General features: G+C 36.8%; 1 protein-coding gene across 2 annotated transcripts in view; it reads right to left on the bottom strand.

Moving 5' to 3' along the window:
- The window catches only part of LOC107517728 (programmed cell death 6 interacting protein), a 51,100-nt gene extending 28,852 nt beyond the window's left edge, over positions 1-22,248 (bottom strand). For both annotated transcript variants that reach the window (XM_016158788.2, XM_016158789.2), the window contains exons 1-6: positions 21,907-22,248; positions 11,965-12,019; positions 10,683-10,752; positions 4,857-4,984; positions 2,649-2,802; positions 1,083-1,183 (exon numbers count right to left, since the gene is read on the bottom strand). In XM_016158788.2, the coding sequence (XP_016014274.1) occupies positions 1,083-1,183; positions 2,649-2,802; positions 4,857-4,984; positions 10,683-10,752; positions 11,965-12,019; positions 21,907-22,115 (717 nt within the window). In that variant the 5' untranslated portion in view covers positions 22,116-22,248. The remainder of the gene's footprint in view (positions 1-1,082; positions 1,184-2,648; positions 2,803-4,856; positions 4,985-10,682; positions 10,753-11,964; positions 12,020-21,906) is intronic.
- Between the last annotated feature and the right edge of the window lie 1,803 nt (positions 22,249-24,051).

Below are 24,051 nucleotides of genomic sequence, written 5' to 3'. Positions count from 1 at the left end.
GGAATGAACTAATGTCCCAACAGGATGTAACGGTACACTGTGCAGCTGAACATGAGGTCTTTCAGATGAAAAAATGGTGAGAGGAGATCTCGAGTCTCTTTTTTTTAAGAGTAAAACCATTAATACCCAAGAGTCTTGGCAAATTTCAACTGATCTCTTGGCGTATTTTAGGTCTCCAGGCATCTTCACATTAATTCTTTATTGTTCATTTTCTGACTAAACTAATGTGTGCTGTTGATGTACTTACATGCTTTTTTACTCCACCACAAAACTGTCTGCAATTTCATAATCTACAAAAACCCCTAAAGGATTTACTAATCAATAAACTCTCCTACAAAAGATCATGTTACAAATATCATTATCATACAGATGAAACTAATTCCTTGAAATTTCTGAAAGAGTAGCTGAACTACCCTAATTTCAATATCTAAGTTTCCCTTTTTAACCATTCTAAATTTACTTTAGTCTAATCATCTTTTCATTTACAAATGATCATTTCAAATGCCACTTTAGAAAAGTTTACATTAAAACAATTAATACTTCCTGTGATATGTGGTTTAAAGATGGTTGTTTCCTTAGCTGTCCAATAGCAGCCCAATTTTCTATCCCTGTTGGCAAAACTTAATTCTAATAAAAGTACTGGAGGAATCTGTTTTCTTTTCCTTTTTTCTTTATGTCTGTTTTTGCGCTTTAAGACTCATCTTTAAGAAAACAGGACAATAATTAAAAGTGTGAATAATCAACATGCTCAAGTATTCATGCTTGTACCAAACCACCAATGATTCAGAACTATTCAATGCCTCGATTTCATAAAATTATTGAAGACAGGTGTTCAAAATTTTTCAGAAAGACATTTAGCTTGGAAAAACAAGTTTAGTAAAGAACAAAGGCAAAGGCATCCCCTAAATATAAATTCTCATGCATCTTAAATAAAAAACTATTTCTATAACTATATTCAAAGTCCTCTCCTAAAATTTTGAATATCTTTATGAAACATAATTTTCAACCTGCTTCTTATATACAAAAATATCCAAATATTTCCACAAGCAAAATAACCAAGTGTATATAAAACAATAACTGACCTTGGGGAGAGTATCTTTATACTGACACTGTTTGAAAGCATCACCAAAATAATCTGCAGCCTGGTTAGCCAATTTAGCTATGATAGCATCTTTCATTTTATCTGGAATAAAATGTTAAATTGACCATTATAATTAAAATATAAAATAGTCTATCATGATGACTCAATATAAACAATGAGATCACAAGTGTGTACATTTATCTAAAGACATCCTTATTGATGGAATCAATTCATCTATATAAAACTTAATCATTCCATAGGCAAATACAAAGAGTCAGGAAATAGTTTAGTGGTTGCCAGGAGCTGGGGGAAAAAGGAGTTAGTCACTGCCAGTGGGTATGAAGTTCCTTTTTGGGGTGAGATGATAACATTCTAAAATTAGATGGTGGTGATGGCTGCAAAACTCTGACTATAGTAAAAACCAATGAAGTGTGTACTTTAAAAGGGTTTATTTTATTGTATATGAATTCTATCTCAATAGATGTTATTTTGAAAGAAAAAATTATTACAGTTCATATTGCTTCCACAGGATGACTGCTCTTATTTTCAATTTCTCTGCATTTAAATATTCAGCCAACATTCCAATCTGTCATACTAATTTGCATGCCTTATAAGAATCAGCCTTATTCCCTCATTCGCAGGGCTAGGGCCTCTGTCTAGATGGCTCTTTCTTCTCAATTAGGTCTGGGTGAAATGAGACCTCCTCAAAGAAACTCTTCTTGACTAATGAATTTAAAATTAGCATGATACCCCCCCCACACACACACACACATCCTGATCCACAGGCAGGCCACCAGCCATTGTCATATAATCCATCTTATTTAACTTACAGCAATTCTCTCTATATACAATTACCTTAGCTACTTAAGTTCTTGCTTATCATCTCTCCTACACTAAAATGTAAGCCTCCTAAAACAAGCAATCTTATTTGCTGATTCTATTTATCTAGAGGAGAGGACAGTGACTGGAACACAGAAGGTATCCAATAAATATCTGCTGAATGATTTAATTTCTGACATCTTATAAACTTACATAAATACTACTCTATGGGGATGACTCCATAATGCAGTGGTTAGCACTTCTGCTGTACATGCAGAAGGTCCTGGGTTTGTGCCCCAGGTGAAGCCACGGGCCAGGCCCCCCAAGGCTTGCCAGGACCCTCAGACCCCCCAAGTGTGCTGGGGGCACCAGATCCCAGGTGCATGCCACGAGGAGATGCCTTGCCTTCAGAGATCCAGCTCTTAAAAGGAAATGGCACCATCCATGGGTCAGGGGTAGATGGGGGCGGGGAATTAAAGAGGGGGAAAAAAATACTAAAGTTCAGTGTCTGAGACAATAGCTAACCAGACACTTTACAAAAGACTTCAAAGACAGCTTACATTCTTAAATGTATACCAGTACCACTTTAAGTTCAGAAAAGGAAAGCTGAAAATTTTCATTAATCCATGTGTCAAGTTCAAAAAGGAAAGTTCTACATTGAACAGGTTATATTTTAATCACCTCTTAATTTTAAAAGCCTGTCACTTCTTTTCACGGGTAACAAAATGGAGGACAAAATTAGAATTACCTCTTGTGGCTTTTAAAAAAAATACTTCTTGGGCCTGTGCCAGCATAATAAGACTGAGGGTCCCAACAGTATCTGGAGATATGTCCACAGTAGGCTCTCGATTTAAGGCAGATAAAACCGTCTCTTTAATATGTAAAAAGGCACCACTAGCAAACTAGAGGGGGGAAAAAAGAATTTAAAATTTATAGAAACTCAGTAAAACTAAATTTTCTACTGTTACACACAAAATCATTTCAAATGTTAACTCAATTGAACATGTTAACTCAAATGTCATTCCATTTAAATTTTTACATTGTGCAAAACAGACCTAAAACATCCGACCTACAAACAATAAGGGTATCTTGCTAAAACACGAAATTTAACAAAAAAGTCAATTACAACAACAACAAAAAAGTAAATTCATGGGACAAATTGATTAAGCTTAGTTTCAGCTATACATCCTCAAAACTAACATGAAAATAGAGGCAGGGATAAAACATTAAAATGTTTTTAGTACTGAAATGCTCTTACTTTAGTCCCAAATTCGTCTCTCAAATAAACATGTCATACTTAGGGAAACCTCAGTACAATCCTCTGAAAAGCACCCTTATCATCCATTGCTAATGATTTCTATTTCAAAGCTCTTTGGTAAAAACGTTACCCATCAGATTTTTCTTCCCAATTATATTTTATTGAGGTAAGCACTAAAATAACTTTGCTTTTATCAACGATTGGCACTGGGAAAAAGAAATCAGGGATTTAAAGGTGTTATACACATAAGCTATGCAGACGTAAACCAAGGTTAATTGTTTTAAATGAACATCATGTTTTCTGCAGTCATGAAGTACCCTAAAACTAGAGTGCCTATAGGGAGTGATCAGTTGACTCTGCTTAGTACTAACAGAATCACAGACTAGAACACTCTGGAACTGGAGGCCTGTAGTGGTTTAAGAACTTACACAGAGGCAGGTAGCTTCTTGGTGGCAAGCAACCTAGAGAAGGAACTAGGTCTTATAATACCACCAGTTCTCTTTCCGTAACACTGGATGACCTGCTATGAATCACAGAGGTGACTCACAGAATGAAATGTGTCCCCAATAACTCAGAATGCCCTGAGATCGCACGTGCCAATTAACTGAGTTACAGCTAACAAAAAACTAAATAAAATTTTACTTCATTATCATATTTTAAAATATTTGCCATTTACGGCCTGAAAAACAAAAGGTACATATGCATGATGTCTGTCATTTGTATGGCAAGCCACAATTTGGTACACATGGTTTGCTTAAAGTTCGTTTTCCTATCACAGTCTTAGAAGGGCATTCCTCACCTCTCCCCTAACTTTAACGGTGGGAAAAATCAGATTCTACCACTGAGAAAAGTAAATTCGAGAACTAGAAGAGACAGACAGCAGAATCACTTGGAATTTCATTAAATTTGGAATCAGAACATTTGAAACCCCAGTGGACCACTTTACTAACACTTCTGCCTTTAGTCTACTTGTTTATAAAAAGACAATGACATTATATAACATGTATCACAAGGTTTATGAGAGTTAAATAATGTACATGAAAACACTCTACAAATTAAAAGGCAACATAAAATATGAAAACATGACTACAGATATCGCTTAACAGTAACCATTTATTGTTCTTTAAAGTGAAACAAAAAAATAAAAGCTGAGTAAATAAAAACAACTGCTATAAAGTAATATAGCACAGTAGGATATGACAGTATTTAATATAAATTTAGCTAACTTGAGAACATTAAATATCTGACCACATTTAAATATGACCTCTTCATGAGTCTTACAATTAAACTTTTCTTGCCAAGAGGTCTTAATTTTTACAACCCTGGTAAAATTTTACGTGTGTCTCATAAGAAAAAATATTTATAAAATTAATATACTTATTTTAATGATGTAATTTATTTAAAAGGGATTTACCAAGGATTTCATCTCATACATTTAATCATTTGTTCTCCTGACATTTATTGAGCCTTTATTATGTGCCAGGCACTGTGCTAGGTGCTGGGTTTAAAATGGTGAGGAAAAACAGAGCTGGTTTACGGGTGCTTCAAAAATATGAATCAATTCATTTAAAAGGTATATTACTTTTCAAAAAAAAAATATCTGTATGTAAAGAAACATCTATAAACCTATATGCAAATTATTTTCAATTTAATCCAACTTAGTGTTGATCATAACATAGTAACTACTGTTCTGCATACCTGGTAATGCTTAGCAGCGATTTTCAATCCTTCATCATTATCCAGGTTCTGTTCTGCTGCAATCTGGCTAGCTAAGGCTGCACAATTGAACAACACACAGCTCTTTTCATATCCTAAGCTTGCAAGAGCTGTAAAAAATTGAGAAGGAAAAATTTATCAGATTATTTCTTCTAAAGAAAATTAATGTTTCTGAAAGACCATGACCTCTGCCCCAGTGCCTCTCATAAAAACAAATTTCTAGATCTATTTTCTCACTCATAATACATTCCTGTATTTTTAGCTGCCCTGCCAGGCATTTAATTCCATAATAATATTCCTGTCATCTAAAATTCAAAAGATCAATATATTATTCTTTCCTTCCCTTTACATCCAACACTGTTACTAGATTCAAAATGAAGTCATTCTCATGTCATTTCTCACTTATATCCAAATAAATTTGTTTCATTTTTCCATCACTTCTCTCAAAATTATATCTTCCCACCACGTTTAAAGCAATTCTCACTACTACAAACCTAAGCCAATGCTAGAACCTCCTAGGTGACCTTTCATGCCTTACTCTCTATGCCAATACATCTCCCTCAGAAGGCAAGCAAATTATTTGCTTAAGATGCAACTCTGATCAAGAATCTACACCTCACATCTATATGAAGAGCTAGTATAAAAAAAAAAAAGGGCAGAAAATAACGATTGTTAGCAAGCACATGGAGAAATAGGAATTACTGTACAATGCTGGTGGAAATGTAAAATAGTGCAGCCAAAGAGAGAAACTGTACGGCAGTTCCTCAAAAAATTAGAAATAAAATTACCATATGATCCAATCATTTCATTTCTAAGTATTGTCCCAAAAGTGAAAGCAGGGTCTCCATGCAATATGTGTGCACCCTTGTTCATAGCAGTATTATTCACAACAGCCAAAAGGTAGAAGAAACCCAGCGTCCACTGACAAACAGTTAAATAAAATGTGATATATACAAACAATGAAATATTATTCAGCCTTAAAAAGGAAGGAAATCCTATCACACACTACCACACAGATGAACCTTGAAGATGTTATGCTAAGTGACATAAGCCAATCACAAAAAGACAAATACTATATGATTCCACTTATACTGCATACCTAAGGTAGCCAAATTCACAGAAATAAAAATAAAAATGGTGGTTACCAGGGATTAGGGGAAAGGGTGAAAAGAGGAGTTGTTGTTAAAGGGTACAGAATTTCAGTTTTGCAGGATCAAAAGGTCTGGAGATGTCTTTCACAACAATGTGAACACACTCAACAGTACTGAACTTAAAATTGGTTAAGATAATAAATTTTATGTTATCTATCTTTTCACCACAATAAAAAAAATTTTTTTAAAAAAAGACAAATTCAATCACAGTGATGGGTCAAGATCCTACATAATGTACCAAGCATTGAGCACCAAGCAAAATCAAAGGTTCCTTAGAAAACAAAACACTGAACAAACAATCTAGAAGAATCAGAACTTTATGGCCACAGAGTAGTACCATAAAGTAGTGCCTTCCTTGCTACATCATTTTAGTAGTCTCCCTTGTAACAGTGGCCAGGTTTCAGCTTGCCTCCAACCCAGTTCTAGCCTCACCCTAAAGTGAAGCAGACATAACACAACAGCTACTCTAATCCACTTTTTGTGAAATAAATATATGAAAAATCTAGACTAACCAGGATGTGAGAGCCAACAACAAAATAAAGATAAAGGTCAACTGAAACATTGTGCCCGAAATAAACAAAGATGATTCTGATAAAACATTTCAAAAATACTAATTAGCATACTCAAAGATAGTACATCCATAAAACAAGAACAGGATGTTATTTTAAAAAGAACAATCCATGAATAAGAAAAGACTTCTGGAAATTGTTTGCTAAAAGTTTTTCAAAAGAAATGTTAAAAATAATATCTAGGCAGCCCATAAAGTCAAAGAAATGAAAATGTAAGAGTTATGAGTAGCTCACAACAGCCCACATCTAACTAAGCAGTCCAAAAAGAAAAAAAAAAAAAAGTGAAGAGCAAATTATCAAAGAAATATAAGGAAATTTTCCAGAGTGAAAGGGAGATATTACTCTTCGAACTGAAAGGGCCGGCTATAATTGCCATATATAAGAAACAAAATGAAAATCAATTAGATCTTTTGAGATTTCTAAACACAAAGGATAAAAAGAAATTGTAAAACTCTTCCCCCCAAAAAAGAAACACTTCACATACAAAAGAACAAATAAAAGATTTTTCATCAGTAACACTGCATAGTAAAAGGCAAAGAAACAGTACCTTCAACTTCTGAAGAAAAATAATTCTAATTAATTCAGCAAATATATATTAAGGCCAGCCAGTATGGCTGGAAAAATGAGAGCAGGGAACAATAATGGTAGGCAAGCATGTCACGGAGGTGAAAGAGAGAGAACTTATGCTGTTAAGCCTTTAGGTTTAACTCTGAATGAGGTAGGAAGTCAACAGAGAACAGAGAATCACTCAGCCCACACTATGGACAACACACTGCAGAAAGCAACACTGCTGAAAGCAGGAGACTAAAACTGCTATAGTAAGGTGCTGAGAGGTGATGCTGGCTCTGATGAGAATGTCGGCAGTAATGGTGCTGAGAGGTGGCAGAATTTTGGATATATTTAAAGAAAAATCGGCTAGGATTTGCTGGTAAATTAACTGGATGTAGGGAACCAAGTCAAATAGTTTCAAGAATGATTCCAAAGTTTTTGACCTAAACACTCAGGTGCCAAAATTTCAAACCAAATTCATGTGAGGGCAGAATGCTGACATTTTCAGAAAGAAGGGATTCACAAAGTTGACCTTTTCTCAGAAAGTTACTTAGGAAAATACTCTACCAAAAGAGGAAGACACAGCATCCAGAAAACAATGGCTCTAACTAAGGGAGCAATAACAGTCCAGGATGCTAGTTATGCAGCATCTTTGAAGAGAACAGTCCAGAGTCGAGCAAGAAAACAGAAGATGCCATAAATAAGACTCTCAGAAAATGGGGGACTCCAGAGAAATACTAAGATTGAGAATATGAAAAACCTAGCAAATATGATAAAAACACACAATGCGTATTGTGATGGAGCAACACATACACAGTACAGGGCAATATAAGAAAGTCATGGCTAAATATGAAGCAACTGGTTTCACTATATGACAAAAAGTCAGTGAATTCAAGGAAAATGAAATACAGTCCAAGTGACAGATAAGGGTAAACTTTTATATACAAGATATATAATCCCAGTCTATCAATATTTCCCACAAGCATTATCATACCAGGCTGGAGTCAGTCATTTTCTCTTAACATTTCTCATGTAAAAGAGACTTTGTGAAAAATTTTTTTCCTATAATTAAATATTTTTGTTAAGATTTCTTCTATCAAATCTAAACTTAAATCAGGTCTTTTAAAAAATATTCAATTCTCCTTTCTTCAAAGAGCGTTTTTTCTTAATATCCAATTCCTATTTTTACCTGCGCTCCTCTTTTTCTTACTAAGCTTTTCAAAATGAAAATAGCTGGATTATAAATAAGTTTTTCTAAAATCCAAATAACTGTTTAAAAACACAACAAGATAAAAGAAATTAAAACTCACCAATATCCTAAACCTCCCAGTCATCCACTGATGATAATACAGTAGTTCTGACCTAAACTGGCCTGGTACTCAATATTCTATGGACATATCTTTGAATGTCAGACATATCTTTACATTATCACTCTCAGTATTCTAAAATTACATACAATTCTAATGAATGAGTAGCCTATGCTTTATTTAAGATATTATTGAAGGACATCTAACTCTCAATATTTGCTACTGGAAATGTCTTGATGAACTACCTCCTGCTTCATTGCTTTTTTGTGCTTCCCACTTTTTCCAGGAACTTGGTTCATCATTTAACTTATTTCACTTATTTCCTAGTTCTCCTGCCATCTGCTCCTTATTCTCGCCTATAAATGTGCTTGTCGCAATAGCACCAAAAATCCTTTCCTTGGCCTTGCCTCTCTCCCTCAGTATAATACTCCCTTTATCCCCAAATCTTTGCTGCAAATTTTTCGAAATAAAGAAGCCCCATTTGCTATTTCCATTTCATCACTTTTGGTCCAGCCCTTAATCTGATGCAATTCAGCGTCTTCGGCATGCCCCTAGTGAAACTTCTTTCATTGCCAAATCCAATGACTTCTCCAGCCTTACGTGACTTGACCTCTGTCAATAGCGTTCCAACTTGGATGAACATCAATCACCTGGAGATATTTACAAAGATACTAATTCCAGTGCCTCACCTTGATATTTCCTTTTATCACACTTGGCATTTTGCAACTTAGATAACAGACGTATCTTTAACATTTCCCCAGGCAATTCTAATGTGCACCTAGGTTTGGGACTACATGATCTTTGAAACTTTTCTGCTATTTAATTCTATGTCTCTATTTTCCCCTGGTTCCTCTGAGACCTCAAAGCTTTTTCTCAACCTCATTCCCAGAAATGTCTTCTACTATTTCCCCTCAATGTTATATTCTCTAGCTCTGGCTTTCACACTTTTCCTAGTCTATATTCTACCAGAGGGGATAAATTAATTATCATTTAATGATAACTGTTCCCAAAACCATGTTTCTACTTCTTTTGAGCTTTAAATCTATTATTTCTAAATGACAAAGAAAAATTTCTACCCAGACATAATACAGAAAAGTCAAACTCAACCTGTCTATTGAAAGGGATAAATATCCAACAGGTCAAACCAAGTTATAAATCTTAGAGTCAACCCTCAACGCTTACTCTTCCCTCTAATGGCAGACCCAGTCAGTTTCACCTCTGAAACGTCTCTCAGTCCTATCCCTTCTCCTCTGAGCCACATATAGTCCTTGTCTAATTTCTGTTTCTCCATAGTCTCTGGAATTAGGCTTTCTGGATTCATATTCGGCTTCATTAAATTCTTACGAGATGACCTTACAAACTCACTTAATCTTTCTAAACCAGTATGTTCAACTGGTAATAACAGTTCCTTTCCTTATTGGGCTATTGGGGAATTCAGTAAGATAATATGTAAAGCCCCTTCATAGTGCCTGGATGGCTGTTAACATATAAGAGGGAACAGTACAGAACTCATGAGTATACTATTCAGAATTCTTCACAATCTACTTTCCAATGTCTTCGCCTTCTATAATTCCCAATTCAACCTATGGTTTCAAGTATTAACAATAATTAAGATTACATTAACATGTACTACATATAATTTACAAAGCATAATAGTGTTATATAATTGGGTATAGCATACATTCTATAATACACTAAGTACTGTAATAATATATGTAATTATGTATATTTTTATTAATTGCAGCTAATATTTACTGAGCACTGATTTCCCCACTTCACACAGATGAAAAAATTAAGGCACAGACAGGTTAACCTGCCAAGCTAATGGATCGAAAAGTCTTCACTCTTCTGACTTTTGGATATAATGTCTTACCTATAATGTTATTTTCTACCTGAAAAAAACGAATTCATCCTTCAAGGCCTAACTCAAACATTGCTACTTTCAACAGGCAGAATTAACTTCCTCATCCATGCTCCCCTAAGTCTATACATAGACTAAACAACTGTCTTCCCAACCACCAGTTGAGTACAACTGTCTTATTCACTTTTATAACTAGGACAGTGCCTGGCAAGGCATAGGCTCTCTACAAATGTTTGGAAATTGCATTGAAAGTCGAAGTTAAAAAAGAAAATGAAATGTAAAGAATTTTATTATTCTAAAAGAGTCATTACAAGAGCAATTTTAAAAACCTAAAATAAGTTTACTATCATTTTTATTAAAATGTTACATACCCAACTTTACAGATCCTCCAAAAAGTGAACCTTTATCAAAAGCATCCTTCCAAGTAAATGTCAAGCAGATCTGGATAGAAAGATAGAAAACAGAAAATTATGTTTCTTCTTGAATCTCATTAAATAGTAAGTCTTTTTCAAAGAAAAATCCACAATGAGGGAAAAAGACAAAAAAAAGTTTCAACCTAATAAAATATCATCTTTAACCAAACAATTTCTTTTCCTTTTCCTAAACCATAAAATTTTTTTAAGTAAAATACTAGCACTGTTAATTTGAATGGTCACTCTGCCTCAGTAATTGTACATATATTGTCTTCTCCTAAAAATACTATCTTATTCTTTATAAACAAACAATGGATTGAACAGAATAGAAACTTAATACTGAAAACTAAAGAAAATAACACAATGAACCCCGTTTTGCTCTTCTTGGTTCATCTACCCCACTCCCACTTTCCCTGCCCACCCACCACTCACCCCAAATACACACGTACTTTTTTTCTTGGAGTTCTTATAAAGCATATCTCAACATATTATTTCACCTAGAAAAACTTTAGTAACAGAATGTTTATTTTTCATAAACTATTGTAAAATTTAGAAATGTCATAGAATTAAAAACTTTCAAGTCTCTCAAATAAAACTGTAAATCATCATTTTCAATATTTACCTTTTTAGAAGAAGTTGACATTCTTATAGTATAACATCTAACCATAACAAGGTTTACAACACTGTATGCTAATATAACTTGCGCAAACAATTTTTAAAGTATATAAACTGAGACTAATAATTCCTGAATTATAGTTTCCTTCTTTTTTCCCCAAAGGATTTTTATTAAAATATAGCTAACATACAATATTGTATTAGTTTCAGGTGTATACCACAGTTTTTCAACACTTATATCCCTAAAACAGTGATTACTATAAGTCCTAGTTTCCTTCTCAATTCTATAAAAACCAAAAGGAAGAACACTATAGTTTAATCGGTCAATAGGTCCTATTAATATAAAAAAGCAATAAAGGAAAAAAAAAAAAAGCAGTCCAATGCTCTACATGAGCCCAGAAGTGACTGAGAAATGACATGAATAGAATTCCAGGAAATACTCTTCGAAAAGACACAGAGTCATACCAGATGGGTGTAAGAGCTTCTAATGTGTATTTTTAAAGTCTCATAAAAAACCAAGAGAGAGCGTAGAGGCACCATTTACTTTAATAAAATGATGTCGTGGATGGGAAGAAATGGGTGATTTGCCATTATCATATAACTTTAAAACAAATTAATGACTTACCTGGTTTTCCGAAAATGGGAACTTAGGTTCAATGGAACAGATCTGATCATAATATCTAAAAAAAAAAGAGCAAAATTGAAAATTACCAAAGCTAAATATTATATACATTTATGTAAATACAACTGGTTAAAGAATATACTAAAATTATTCATGCTTATTTTGCATGGCCACAAATAAAATTCAATCAGCTATTCTGAAGTTAATAAACATCATCTTTTAACGTGTAACCCAGAAGCTGAAATGCGCACACTGAAAAAATTGTGAACAAAAACTCATACTCACCACCAAATAAAAATATCAACTATTACTAGCCAAAAGCAAACTAATGTCTGCCAAGGAAACCAAAATATTTTTTAAAATACTATTTCTTATTAGGATAACTGTTTCTATCCTTTGGACAAATTAGCATCTCTGATAAACTGCTCACTGAAAACAGGTTTGCCAACTTTCAAATATGTTTCGGGTATGTCCACTGTGTCCATCCCCACCAGTGCCACACAGTTCATCAAAGCTACTACCCTCCCTTTAAAGTAGACTAATGCGAAAGTTTCCTAGCCAACCTCCCTGTCTTATTTCCTCCTTCATCATTCTTTCCTATCTAGTCTCCAGAGAACAGCCAGAAATATCAAACATGAAGCAGTCTTCCCCCTCAACAGCTTGCAAGGAGGATGAGGGGGGTGTCCAAGGCGAAGCTTTCTTACTGGCCTCTAATATATCCGCCTTCCTTCATCTCCCCATCCAGACACCCCTTCACCAGGGCTATGTGTCCAATGATTATTTCTGAGACTAGCATTTTGGAGGGAGGGACAACATGTCTGAGACCATGTTCTTGGCTGGCATGGTCATCAGTTTGATTACAAACAGAAATAACTAAGCAATCAAATAAATACACTGTAGAGAGTGGGAGCCAAGTTTCTAACAGAGAAAGGAGTTACTAATAAGGGAACAGAGAAGGCTAGAATAAACTCTTTTTCTTGGGACTGGAATGGGAAGTATCAGTGTGAACTCACTTTTTAATATAGGTGAAAGATAGAAAAACGTGTGTGTGTGTGTGTGTGTGTGTGTGTGTGTGTGTGTGTGTCTTTCCTAAACATATATGCTGAGAGGGTCTACAAGCAGTAACACCTGGGTAGCAATAAGCATATTTAGTGCCCAAGTAAATAATGTTCTGCATTAAAAGGAGCCAGTACTCCTTAGAGATATGGCTGTCTCCATGGCTGTGACTAAGAAAATTGAAAATTCAAGCCTAAAATATATTGCTATGCCAGAGGAAGTACTCAAAAAATAAAGTGGACGTGTCAAAAGAACACACAAACTAGCTTTAGAGGGCTCCCACTGGCCAAGTCTAGAACAACTTACGTAAAATAAAAAACAAATCATAGCCCATGGAGAAAAATAAGAACACCATTCAGAAGTAAATAAACAGGTGAATAGGAAAAGCTCTATCCTACTGTATAACGCCAACTAATAAATCTGAAAGAAATAATCAAGTTAGAAAAATCACCATTTGGCACCTTTCGAAATATGATCTCTGATTCAGGTAAGATTCATCAATGGATGTTAAAACGTGAAAGTTTGACGGAAACAGGATATTACATAGTCTCAAAGTATCTCCCCACAAATGCTAATCATTAAAACACACTTATTACTCATAAGATTTAGAAACATGGCAGACACCATCTTAACCAAGGAATAAAAGCTAACATTACCAGCAATGGGACAAATCAACATGGTGTTCTTTATACAGCACTTAAAAGAACATAGCATCACTTTGCTGGTACTAATGCCCGAAAATGCATAAATCACAAGAAAATATTAGCCAAATCCTCATTGAGGGATATTCTACAAAGTAACTAGCTTGTACTCTTCAAAAATGTCAAGGTCATGAAAGAGAAAAACTGAGGAACTGTTCCAGATTGAAGGAGATTAGAGACAACAATTAAAGGCAACAGAGGATCCCGGATTCATTTCTGGACCTGTAAACTATATTATTGGGAGAATCAGCAAAATTTTAATGAATTCTATGAATTAAATGGTAATATTCAATCAATGTTAATTTCTTGATTTTGAAAGTTGTACTGTGGTTGAATAGGAGCATACTCTTGTACTTAAAACACTATAAAACACTAGTGCTTGGAAAAATTATGAGACTAGTTCCATCAACTTTATTTTACAGTTGAAAAAAAATTCCGTCATGCAACAAAATAAATTTTAACCCACAAAAGGATGACAGATAAATCTATTTAGAAATTTTACAAAATCTACATAAATTACTCGAGTTAAACAAATCTAAAATTACGAACTATTAAAAAATAAATGACAGTGAGAATACAACATATCAACATATCAAAACCAGTTGGATGCAGCCAAAAGCAGACTCAGAAATAACATATAGTCCTAAAATAAATGTATTAGAAGAAAAAGATAAAAAGGTAATCTTTCAATACAAAAAAAGAGGAAAAAGAAAATAAGTGAATGACAAAAGCAGAAAACAAACCAAAGAATCATAGACACTTTTAAAAAAGAAAAAGGTGGCTGCAAACCTTTAGCAAATCTGATCAAGGGGGAAAGTCACACACATAATACATGCACGACATTAGGAATAAGAAAAAAAATTACTACAGATTATGAGGAGAATAAAACATTTTGCAAGAACTTCTGTCAAAAGATACCATAAACACAATTAAGAGGAAAATAACAGATCTGGAGATTGTATTTGCAATATACACAATGGAAAAGGATAAATAGCAAAGGTAAATAAATACTCCTAAAAATTAAGAAAAAAAACAAGCAACCTAAAAAATGGGCAAAGAAAAAGAACAGGCAACTCAAAGAAAAATTAACTAAGTGACCAATAAATGTAAAATGCTGGACCTCAGAGAAATCAGGGCAGCATAACCTAAAACAAGGTACCATATCTCATCCACCAATTTAGCAAAAAGGAATAATTTGAATTATTAATCAGAAAGTATTAGGAAGGACATGGAGGAACAAAAAACTCACATACACCTGCTGTTGGGACTATAAATTGATACAACCACTGTGGAAAGCTGAAAATGCAAATACCCTCTTCCACTTAAACAAAGATCTGAATAAACACCCTTTTCTGCTCACTCCCTAAATTCTACTAAAAAATTTAAAATTAAAAAGACGAAAATGCACAAGAATAAAAAGAATGGGAAAGAGCACAAAAGCATACAAGATTTCAATTAAAATTTCCAAAAAGTGAAAGTGGAGAAAGCTAAAAATAGAGCTGCCTAGGCTAACAAAGTATAAGCCAAATAATACCAGAGAAGCCAGAAAGGATCTGAATTAAGCATGAGGTATCACTGAAGTCAGGAATTCAATGTCAGGCTGGGAAGAAAAGGTGTGGTGGAAAATCTTTGAAAGAAACCTTCGGGCTGCCAGATCCTCTAATCTGAGAGTACGTTTACTCACTGGAAAAGTTAGGGATATCAAGCACAGCTAAGGTAGGGATCAAGTAGATCTAAGTGGACAGGATAGGACCTGGAAGGCTATGGATTCAAGTGCTAATTCCCTACATCATTCTTTTCCCTTCCTCCAAACCCCAGCTTTTAGCTGGGTACATGTCTGTCTTTAATAAAAATTCCTGAGCTTCTGATCAAAATGGCACTGTGCTTACATCCTCTCACAACCACATCAAATTACAACTAAACTACAGAACAGCCATCATTGGGAGTCACCAAAAGTCTATCTGAACAGAAATCCTACAATTAATTGGTGATACACAGAAGAGGCCACCTTGAGACTGATAAGAGGAGCAGAGATGAGAAATGGGCTAGCCCCACATCAGAGATGGGGCATTGAGAATCGGAAGAAATATCTTGGCTATGGAGTTCCTCCCAGAGAGCCCCACACCAGGCTCCCCAGCCCAGGGTTCCAGAGCCAGGAAAAGAAGTCCCCACAACTTCTGGCTGGTGAAAACCAGTGGAGATTGTGGCTCAGTGAAAGGAAGGGCTGAGGGGATCACAGACTATCCTTGTAAGGGCCCTGTACATAGACTTACTCACTGATAAGACTCATTTGCTCTGAGGTCCAATGCTAGGGCAGCAGCTAGAAAAGCACCAAGGACATTTGGGGAGGAACTGAGTTGTCTGACTTCAGGGAGAGGGCTGGAGGGGCAGCTTTTTCCCAGAGAGAAGTGCTAACAGAGGGCATTGTTCCTTTGTTGAACTCTCCTCCAACCCCACCTACCCCTACCCCCCATCCAAACTGTAGACCCAGGCGGGTGCTATATCTAAGCTCCATTAAGGTAGCTAACACAGGTCGCCCCACTGATTCCCTAAGACCCCACCTCTTCCAACATGTGGGCCCACCCAGTCTACTTCCGGTGGATTCTCCATACAAAGGGCCTGTATTGGCTCATGCTGTGGACTTTCCTAAAATCTCTCAAAGGTTCACAAACCCCAAACAAGTGGTAACTGGCCCCAGTGTGCCCCATACCTCTTGCTAAGCAGCCCCAAGCCTGGAACTAGCAGTAGCTGGCCTTGGTTTCTGATTTGGCCTCTGGAGGCACTTCCAAGCCCAGCATGGGTAGCAGCTATATGTAGATTGCTTGGTTGCTCCAGGCAGGGCATAGGTTGTAGCTGAACTTGGCCTGAGGCAGGGCCACTCTCAGGAGGCCCCAGATTCAGTCAGAGCCAGAGCATCACCCACAGTCATATTTGAGGATGACATACCCAAAAGGTAGACAGGGCAGTCACTAGAGTCCTGCTAAAGCAAATTCTGCTCAGTAGGGTCAGCCCCTGCACAACAGCTTCTCCACTGGTCATGGCCAGTCATCACAACCAATCGGCCTGAGGGTCAATCCCTCCTACTGATGAGCAAACAGCAACAAAGGCTCAACCAAAACAGGAGGGCACACACAACTCGTTTAAGGGACATAACTGGAGCACCTGGCTCAGGTAACCAGAGAAGACTGTGCCACTGGGACCCATAGCACATCTATTACATAAGACCACTCTACTAATACTGGGAAAAATAATAGCCCTACCTACTACATAGAAACAAACACAAGTAGGAGCCAAAATGGAAAGACAAAGAAACATGTCCCAAATGAAAGAAATTAACAAAGCTCCAGAAAAAGAACTAAACAAAATGAAGTAATCTACCAGATGCTGAGTTCGAAACACTTGTTATAAAGATGCTCAATGAACTTACAGAAAGACTAGATTAACTCAGTGAGAACATAAGAGATAGAAAACATAAAAGTGGAGAGAGAAAACAAAGAAAAAGAACCAGTCAGAAATGAAGAATATAATAACTGAAATGAAGAATGCACTAGGAGGAATCAACAGTAGATTAGATGAAATAGAGGAACAAATCAGAGATTTAGAAGACAAGGTAGCAGAAAACAACCAATCAGAACAGCAACAAGAATAAAGAATACAAAAAAGTTAGGATAGTTTAAGGTAGTGGTCCCTAACTTTTTGGCACCAGGGACCAGTGCTCCTATGAGAATCTAATGCCTGATGATCTGAAGTGGAGCTGAGGCAGTGATATTAGTACTGGGGAGTGGCTGCAAATACAGATGAAGCCTAGCTGGCTCTCTCACCACTCGCCTTCTGCTGTGTGTCCCAGTTCCTAACAGGCCACGAACCAATACCGGGCCACAACCCAGGGGTTGAAGATCCCTGGTTTAAGGGCCTCTGGGACAACTTCAAGTGTATCGATATTCGCATCATAGGGATATCAAAAGGAGAAGAGAGAGAGAAAAGGATTGAAAACGTATTTCAAGAATAATGACCAAAAACTTCCCTAACTTGGTGAAGGAAATAGACATGTAAGCCCAGGAAGAGCAGAGAATCCCAAACAAGAGAAATCCAAAGAGGCCCGCACCAAGATACATCATAACTAAAATGCCAAGGGTTAAAGATAAAGAGAGAAGCAGCAAGATAAAAAGCAGTTAGTTACCTACAAGGGAGCTCCCATAAGACTGTGAGCTGATTTCCCAAGAGAAATATTACAGGTCAAGAGTGGCAAGGAATGTTCAAAGCTATGAAAAGCAAGTTCCTACAGCCAAGATTACTCTATCCAGTAAAGCTATCATCTATAATCAAAAGACAGATAAAGAGCTTCCCAGGCAAGAAAAAGCTAAAGGTCATGGTCACCAAACCAATATTACAGGAAATGTCAGAGAGACTTCTTTAAGAAAAAAAAAAAGAAAAAAAAGAAAAATACGAACAATAAAATAGTAATAATGCCATATCTATCAACAATTACTTTAAATGTAAATGGATTAAATGCTCGAATCAAAAAACATAGAGTGGCTGAACGGATATAAAACAAGACCCTTACAAATGCTGTCTACAAGAGACTCACTTCAGATCAAAAGACGAACAGACTTAAAGGGATGAAAAAAGATGTTTCATGAAAATGGAAACAAAAAAAAGCGTTAGCAATATTTATACCAGACAAAATAGACTTTAAATCAAAGACTATAACAAGAGACAAAGAAGGACCCAGTTATCCCACTTCTGGGAATTTATCTGAAGAAACCCAAAACACTACTTTGAAAGGACAAGTGAATCCATATGTTCATTTCAGTATTATTTATAGTAGCCAAAATATGGAGGCATCCTGGGTGTCCATCAATGGATGATGAGGTTACACACACAATGGAATATTACTCATCTATAAAAAAGAATGAAATCTTGTCATCTGCAACAACATGGATAAAGCCAGAGGGTACTGTGCTAAGTGGAGGAAATCAGACAGAGAAAGACAAATGGCATATGTGGAATCCAGGTAACTAGAAAAACAACAGAAACAAGCTCACAGAGCATTTTGATAGTTGCTGGTTTGCAGGCGGGAGATGGGGGAGGGGAGAGGGAATTAAGAGGTACAAATTGGTAGCTACGAAATAGTCATGAGGATGTAGAGTATAGCATATACTCGGTAGTATCATATTAACTATGTATGGTGTCAGATGGGTACTAGATTTATTGGGGTAATCAGTACATAAGTTATATAAATGTCTAATCACTGTATTGTACACTTGGAACTAATGTAAATATTGTATGTCAACTATAATTGAAAAAATTTAAAATATAATTTTTTTTCCTATCCTACCCATCTATGAGATGTGACCATACATAATGGCCATAAACATTACGAGCAGGTGTATCGTGGAACAGTTTCCAGGAAACATTCTGGAGGCTGGGCCCTCTGTCTCCTTTCTCCCTTCTTCTATCCCATTGTCTGAAACTTGAATTCATAACTGCTATCTGGACCCTGAGATCAAAGATTTTAGGTTTTACAGAGCAACTGGCAGGAAGAAGCCTGAGCCTGATGAAGTTCACAGAACCCTATACCATCCTTGGACTGCCAGCACTACCTTTCTACCAACTTTTTATACAACAATAAAATCATAAGTTAACTCACTGATAATTTGAGATCACATGGAGCTGAATCCAAACCTAATACAGGCACCACACTAAAAACAGATGATATAAAAAGACTGCATACATGACTGTTAAAATCCCCAACCTTGTTCCCCTGATCATATTTCAGAAAGCTGACAATCAGCTTTTTCATGGAAGAAGCCTGGAAGCTTTTGGTCTAAAATACTGCCACAAAAGACAGGGACGCTGATATCTGGAGTTTCCCCCAAAAAACGACCAGCAGGGTTCCCATCTGATCACCCTAGAATGAAGTTCACATTTACTAAGGCTTTTTTAATCAATTTTTAAAGACACTTTATAAAAGATGATGTTCATTCTCCATCTCGTACAGATAAATGTATATTTTAGAAAATTTTCATAGAGCATCTACACATTAGTAACAATAAAAAGGCAAGTCCATTACTGGACCTATTCATGGAGCTGTGTACCAAGTTACCTACCAAACTAGCCTTTATTCTTTGAAAATTAGCTTAATCTCCACTTTTCTGAAAATTTTACGTAAAAAGTTTATTAAGTTAAAAAATATGTAAATTATCCAAACATATTAAAAAATATTTTGCTTCACTGAATGTCACAAATGTTTGATTTTTTTACAGTATATATACCCAAAGAACTTTTGTACATACCTCCATTATAAAATGTAATAGACAATAGTATATCTATTAGCTTACCCTAACCCCACTAGAAGAGGAAGAAGTGAAAAATGTCATAGTTGTTAATGAATGCGCTAAGAATAATATAAAGGTGACTAAAGAAATATTAGTTTCAAAGAGACTATTTCTGCAACAACCCTAGTATCTAGGAACAGTTCTCACATTTATGCCTGGGAAAAGATAAAAGAAATGAATAAATGAAATTCTGAAGTTCACAGCTGAACCCTATCGGAACTACAATCCATTATTCTCTCTCTCCTCTGTTAGTCCCAAATCCATGCAGCAACTGTTTCTGAACACTCCAAGTTCCTTAAGGGTGGGGACCAAAACAAACCTAATCTATTCAACAAGACTGTTATAGTGTTCATTATACTCATGGTGTTTTTAATACTACTAATGGAAAATCCTCACTGAATGCAATTCATGTCTATATAACAACTGCTTGAGTTTTTTAAAAGTATGTTAATTATAAAGAGTGTGTGGGTATTCCCACATAAACTTTTTAAAAATGCTTACATTAAGTATTAAACTAATGATCTTTACAACCTTATAATAGTCTTAACTTTTAAACTGACGCCAAGAGGTCATAATCTCTTTGCGCAATCTATTCAGTATTCTCCTTTTGGGGAACCAGCTTTTCTCCAGTCCATATTGCTTTGATCCATGGGGAATGGAGAAATTAAACCAGATGAGTGACTCAGTCAACGGAATTAGCTCATTTTCCACCATTATAAATGGGCAAAGCCAATCCAATCAGAGGCCTTCCATGGACTTCCACCAGAGCTAAGGAAAAATGCACTTTCTTATGTAAGATCCTCAGTGTTATGGACCACTGTGATTACAGTAGAGCCGCCAGTGGCTCTCCCTCCCAATACAGGAACAAAAGCTCACCTAAGAGGGAGTCAACATGGAGACGGGATCTGTAATGCTCCCTAAGGCTAAGGAAGCAATATTCCTAGACTTTTCAGTTACCAAAACAAACGAGCTGGTTTAACCTGGGCTTCCTTTACTTACATCCTAATAGAGCTGTTTCTCCTGTGAAACAAGAATCTGTTACACCTAGAAATGAGATCATTAACGAAGTAAGTGACAGAAATTTTTATACTATAAAGTGCTATAAAATGTTCTGCTATCCTAAGTGGAAAGAACCAGAAAAGAAACGCTCATTAAATACAGCATGAGCTCAATAAGCATTTGCTAAAATGACAAATTTACCCATTTTGTGCATACTTGTTTGTGAACAAGCTGACTGTAAGCAATTTATCTTGAACATTCGATCATGTCGCTCAAGTTTAATTTCAAATAACTGTAGCAATTAACTTATAGAATTCTCCATGTCATTTGATTATGAACTTATGAAGATGGCTCATTTCAAGTAGACAATGTGATAACGGATATTTGTTCCAGTGTCCCGATTTTCCCACGTCCCTCAAGCAACTATTTTGAAATCTGAATCTGGACAAGAAAGTCATCAAGACGGCAATGTAAAAACGGAGTAAAGGAGTCTCAGAGACCCACTTCCCCCCCCCCCCAAAAAAAAAAGTGAAGAAAACTAGTTCTGCATAAATGTGGCACGAGAGATCAGTATGTGGCAGACCGTTCCTCCCAGGTATCTGATCAACCAAGCCCAGGCGGATCAAGGGCTGCGGTGAGCCGGGAGGACAAGCAGGCAGAGTCAGCGGTGGTCACAGGCGCGGCTCAGCTCACTAGGAAGGAATGCAGTAGACCACACCTACGCGCCTGGCCGACCCAGGGCGGGGCGGCCGGGACAGGGCCGAGGGGGTAAGGGAAGGAACTGAAAGGCGGAGGAAGGAAGTAAGACGGCAGGCTCCAAAAAACCTCCCCGGGCCCAGCCCCAGGCCCACCTCAGGAGCGTCTCCAGCGCGCCCTCGTGCTTGTCCAGGGGGCGGCCGAGAGCGGCGCGGCGCAGCTTACTGAGCTCCTCGGCCGCGCGGCAGTACTGGGCCTGCTCGTCCCCGCCGCTCGGGTACGTCTGCTGGATGAATTTCACCAGTGGCTTGGCTAGGTCCACTTCCGAGGTCTTTTTCAGCTGTACTGAGATGAACGTCGCCATGGCGAGCACCTCGGTGGCCGTTCCAGCTAAATAAACTGCGGCACAGCGACGAGGCCGAGGAGCTTTGGAGAACCGAGTTGGCGGACTGGCGGACCTACGGGCTGACGGACGCGCGCGCTCGGCCTGCGCTTCGGGTCCGGCCACTTCCGGGAGCTCCTGCGCAGGCGCCGTCGGCGCGCAACCCGCGGTCACGTGAGGAAATCGGGGCGTTGGCTCCGCACATCTGGGCCCAGCTGGGCCTGGGCTGAGCGGTGAGGTCCTGGCTTTCTCAGCATGCAGAATACTCACCTTCCTTCTTACTGCTGCGACGTTGGACAGACGCTTTCATGTAAAAGTAAACCATTCCTCCACTGGAACAACTCGGTGAGGTACTCCTATTACTGCCCGCTGCCAGAGTTTGCGATGACATGTGCAAGACCTTACAACCTCAGGGTTATTGTGATCTATGGTAGTTTATTCAGAGGACTGCTGTGTACAAGTACTGAGTTTACATTAAGCTTAGAAGGCAAGGTCCCTACCATTGTGAACGTTACACTTCAGATAAGAACGCAGATACTAAAAAAGCATCATGATAGAAAAAAACAGAGTTCTTGGAATGGGAGATATTAAGAGTTTCTTGGAAGAACCTAATTTAAACAGGATAATTAGAGAAGTCTTTTTTGAAAATGTAAACTTAAGGTGACTTTCACTTAGAGAAGATGCTTAACATTAGAAGAAGGAAAGAGTGTCAAGGGAGAGTCTTCCAGAGCAAGGGCGGCAGGTGCAAAGGCCCTAGGAAGCAGTACTTCTCATGTTCAGAGACTTGAAGCAAATGGTGTGACAAAAACTTAAAAGCAAGTAAAGAATGGAATGAAATAAAGTTGGAAGAGTAAGCAGACATCCAATCATTCAGAACCTTCTATGCCAAGTTAAAAAATTGATATTGTAGACTAAAACAAAAGAAACTGTAAGTGGCATTTAGACAACAGGGGTATTATACGATTACTTTTAAAAGACCACCTTGTGCATCCAAGGCCACAAGAAAATATCCAGAAGGTGAAACAGCCTGCAAGCTAACTAGCCCCATCTCTTCAATTTATTTTTATGAAAAAAGCCACTTCTATATGAAAAGAACTTTAAGGTACATAAGAGTCTGGATTGAATCCTGGTTTGAATAGGCCCCTACAAAATGCATTTTCAAGAATTGAGGAAATTTGAATATAAATGGATTAGGTATAAGATGAAAACGTATTGCCATGGAAGGCAGAAATTAAGTGAAAAAAGCAAGTCGCTGAACAGTATATATGTTACAATATCTCATTTTGGTAACAAAATGCACTTACATGCTTTTATGTACTATGAAAAAAAGATCTGGAAGGGTTATACCCAAAGATGTTAGCAATTGTAATCTTTGGAAGTGGAAATGTTTTTTGTTGTTTTTATTTTCTATATTTTTGCCCATCTTTTTATTAGTTTTTTACAGCATACATTATTACTTTTGTTGTTAAATGTTATTTTACCACAATTTTTTAAAATTTTAATTAAATTAAAATATTCTAGGTTAAAATGAAATAGCTATCCTGACTGCTGTGTAGAGATGCATTAGAAGAAAGCAAGATGGAAGCTGGGAGGCAAATCATGAGACTATTTCAGAAATCCAGGCAAGAGTTCATGAAAGCTAACATTAGCAGGAGTGAGCCAAGTTGATATATTTTTAAATTAAGTATTGAAGAATTTGCTGAAAAACAATAGGAAGGTAAAGAAAAGGGAGTGTTCAAGGATGGCTCCTGGCATTCAGGCCTGAATATCTAAGTAGCTGATGGAGTGATTTAGTGATACTATAAAGAGAACTGATGGATATAATCTACATATGGGAGCAGGAAATGGAGACTGTTTATACTTAAACATGCAAGTGGAGTCATTAAATTGACAGTTGTATGAGGTTAGAGCTCCAAGG

Source organism: Rousettus aegyptiacus, unplaced genomic scaffold, assembly GCF_014176215.1.
Source record: "Rousettus aegyptiacus isolate mRouAeg1 unplaced genomic scaffold, mRouAeg1.p scaffold_m13_p_4, whole genome shotgun sequence".
NCBI classification, from domain to species: domain Eukaryota; kingdom Metazoa; phylum Chordata; class Mammalia; order Chiroptera; family Pteropodidae; genus Rousettus; species Rousettus aegyptiacus.
The sequence above is the reverse complement of the archived record's forward strand: the minus strand, read 5'-3'. Positions and strand labels throughout refer to the sequence as shown.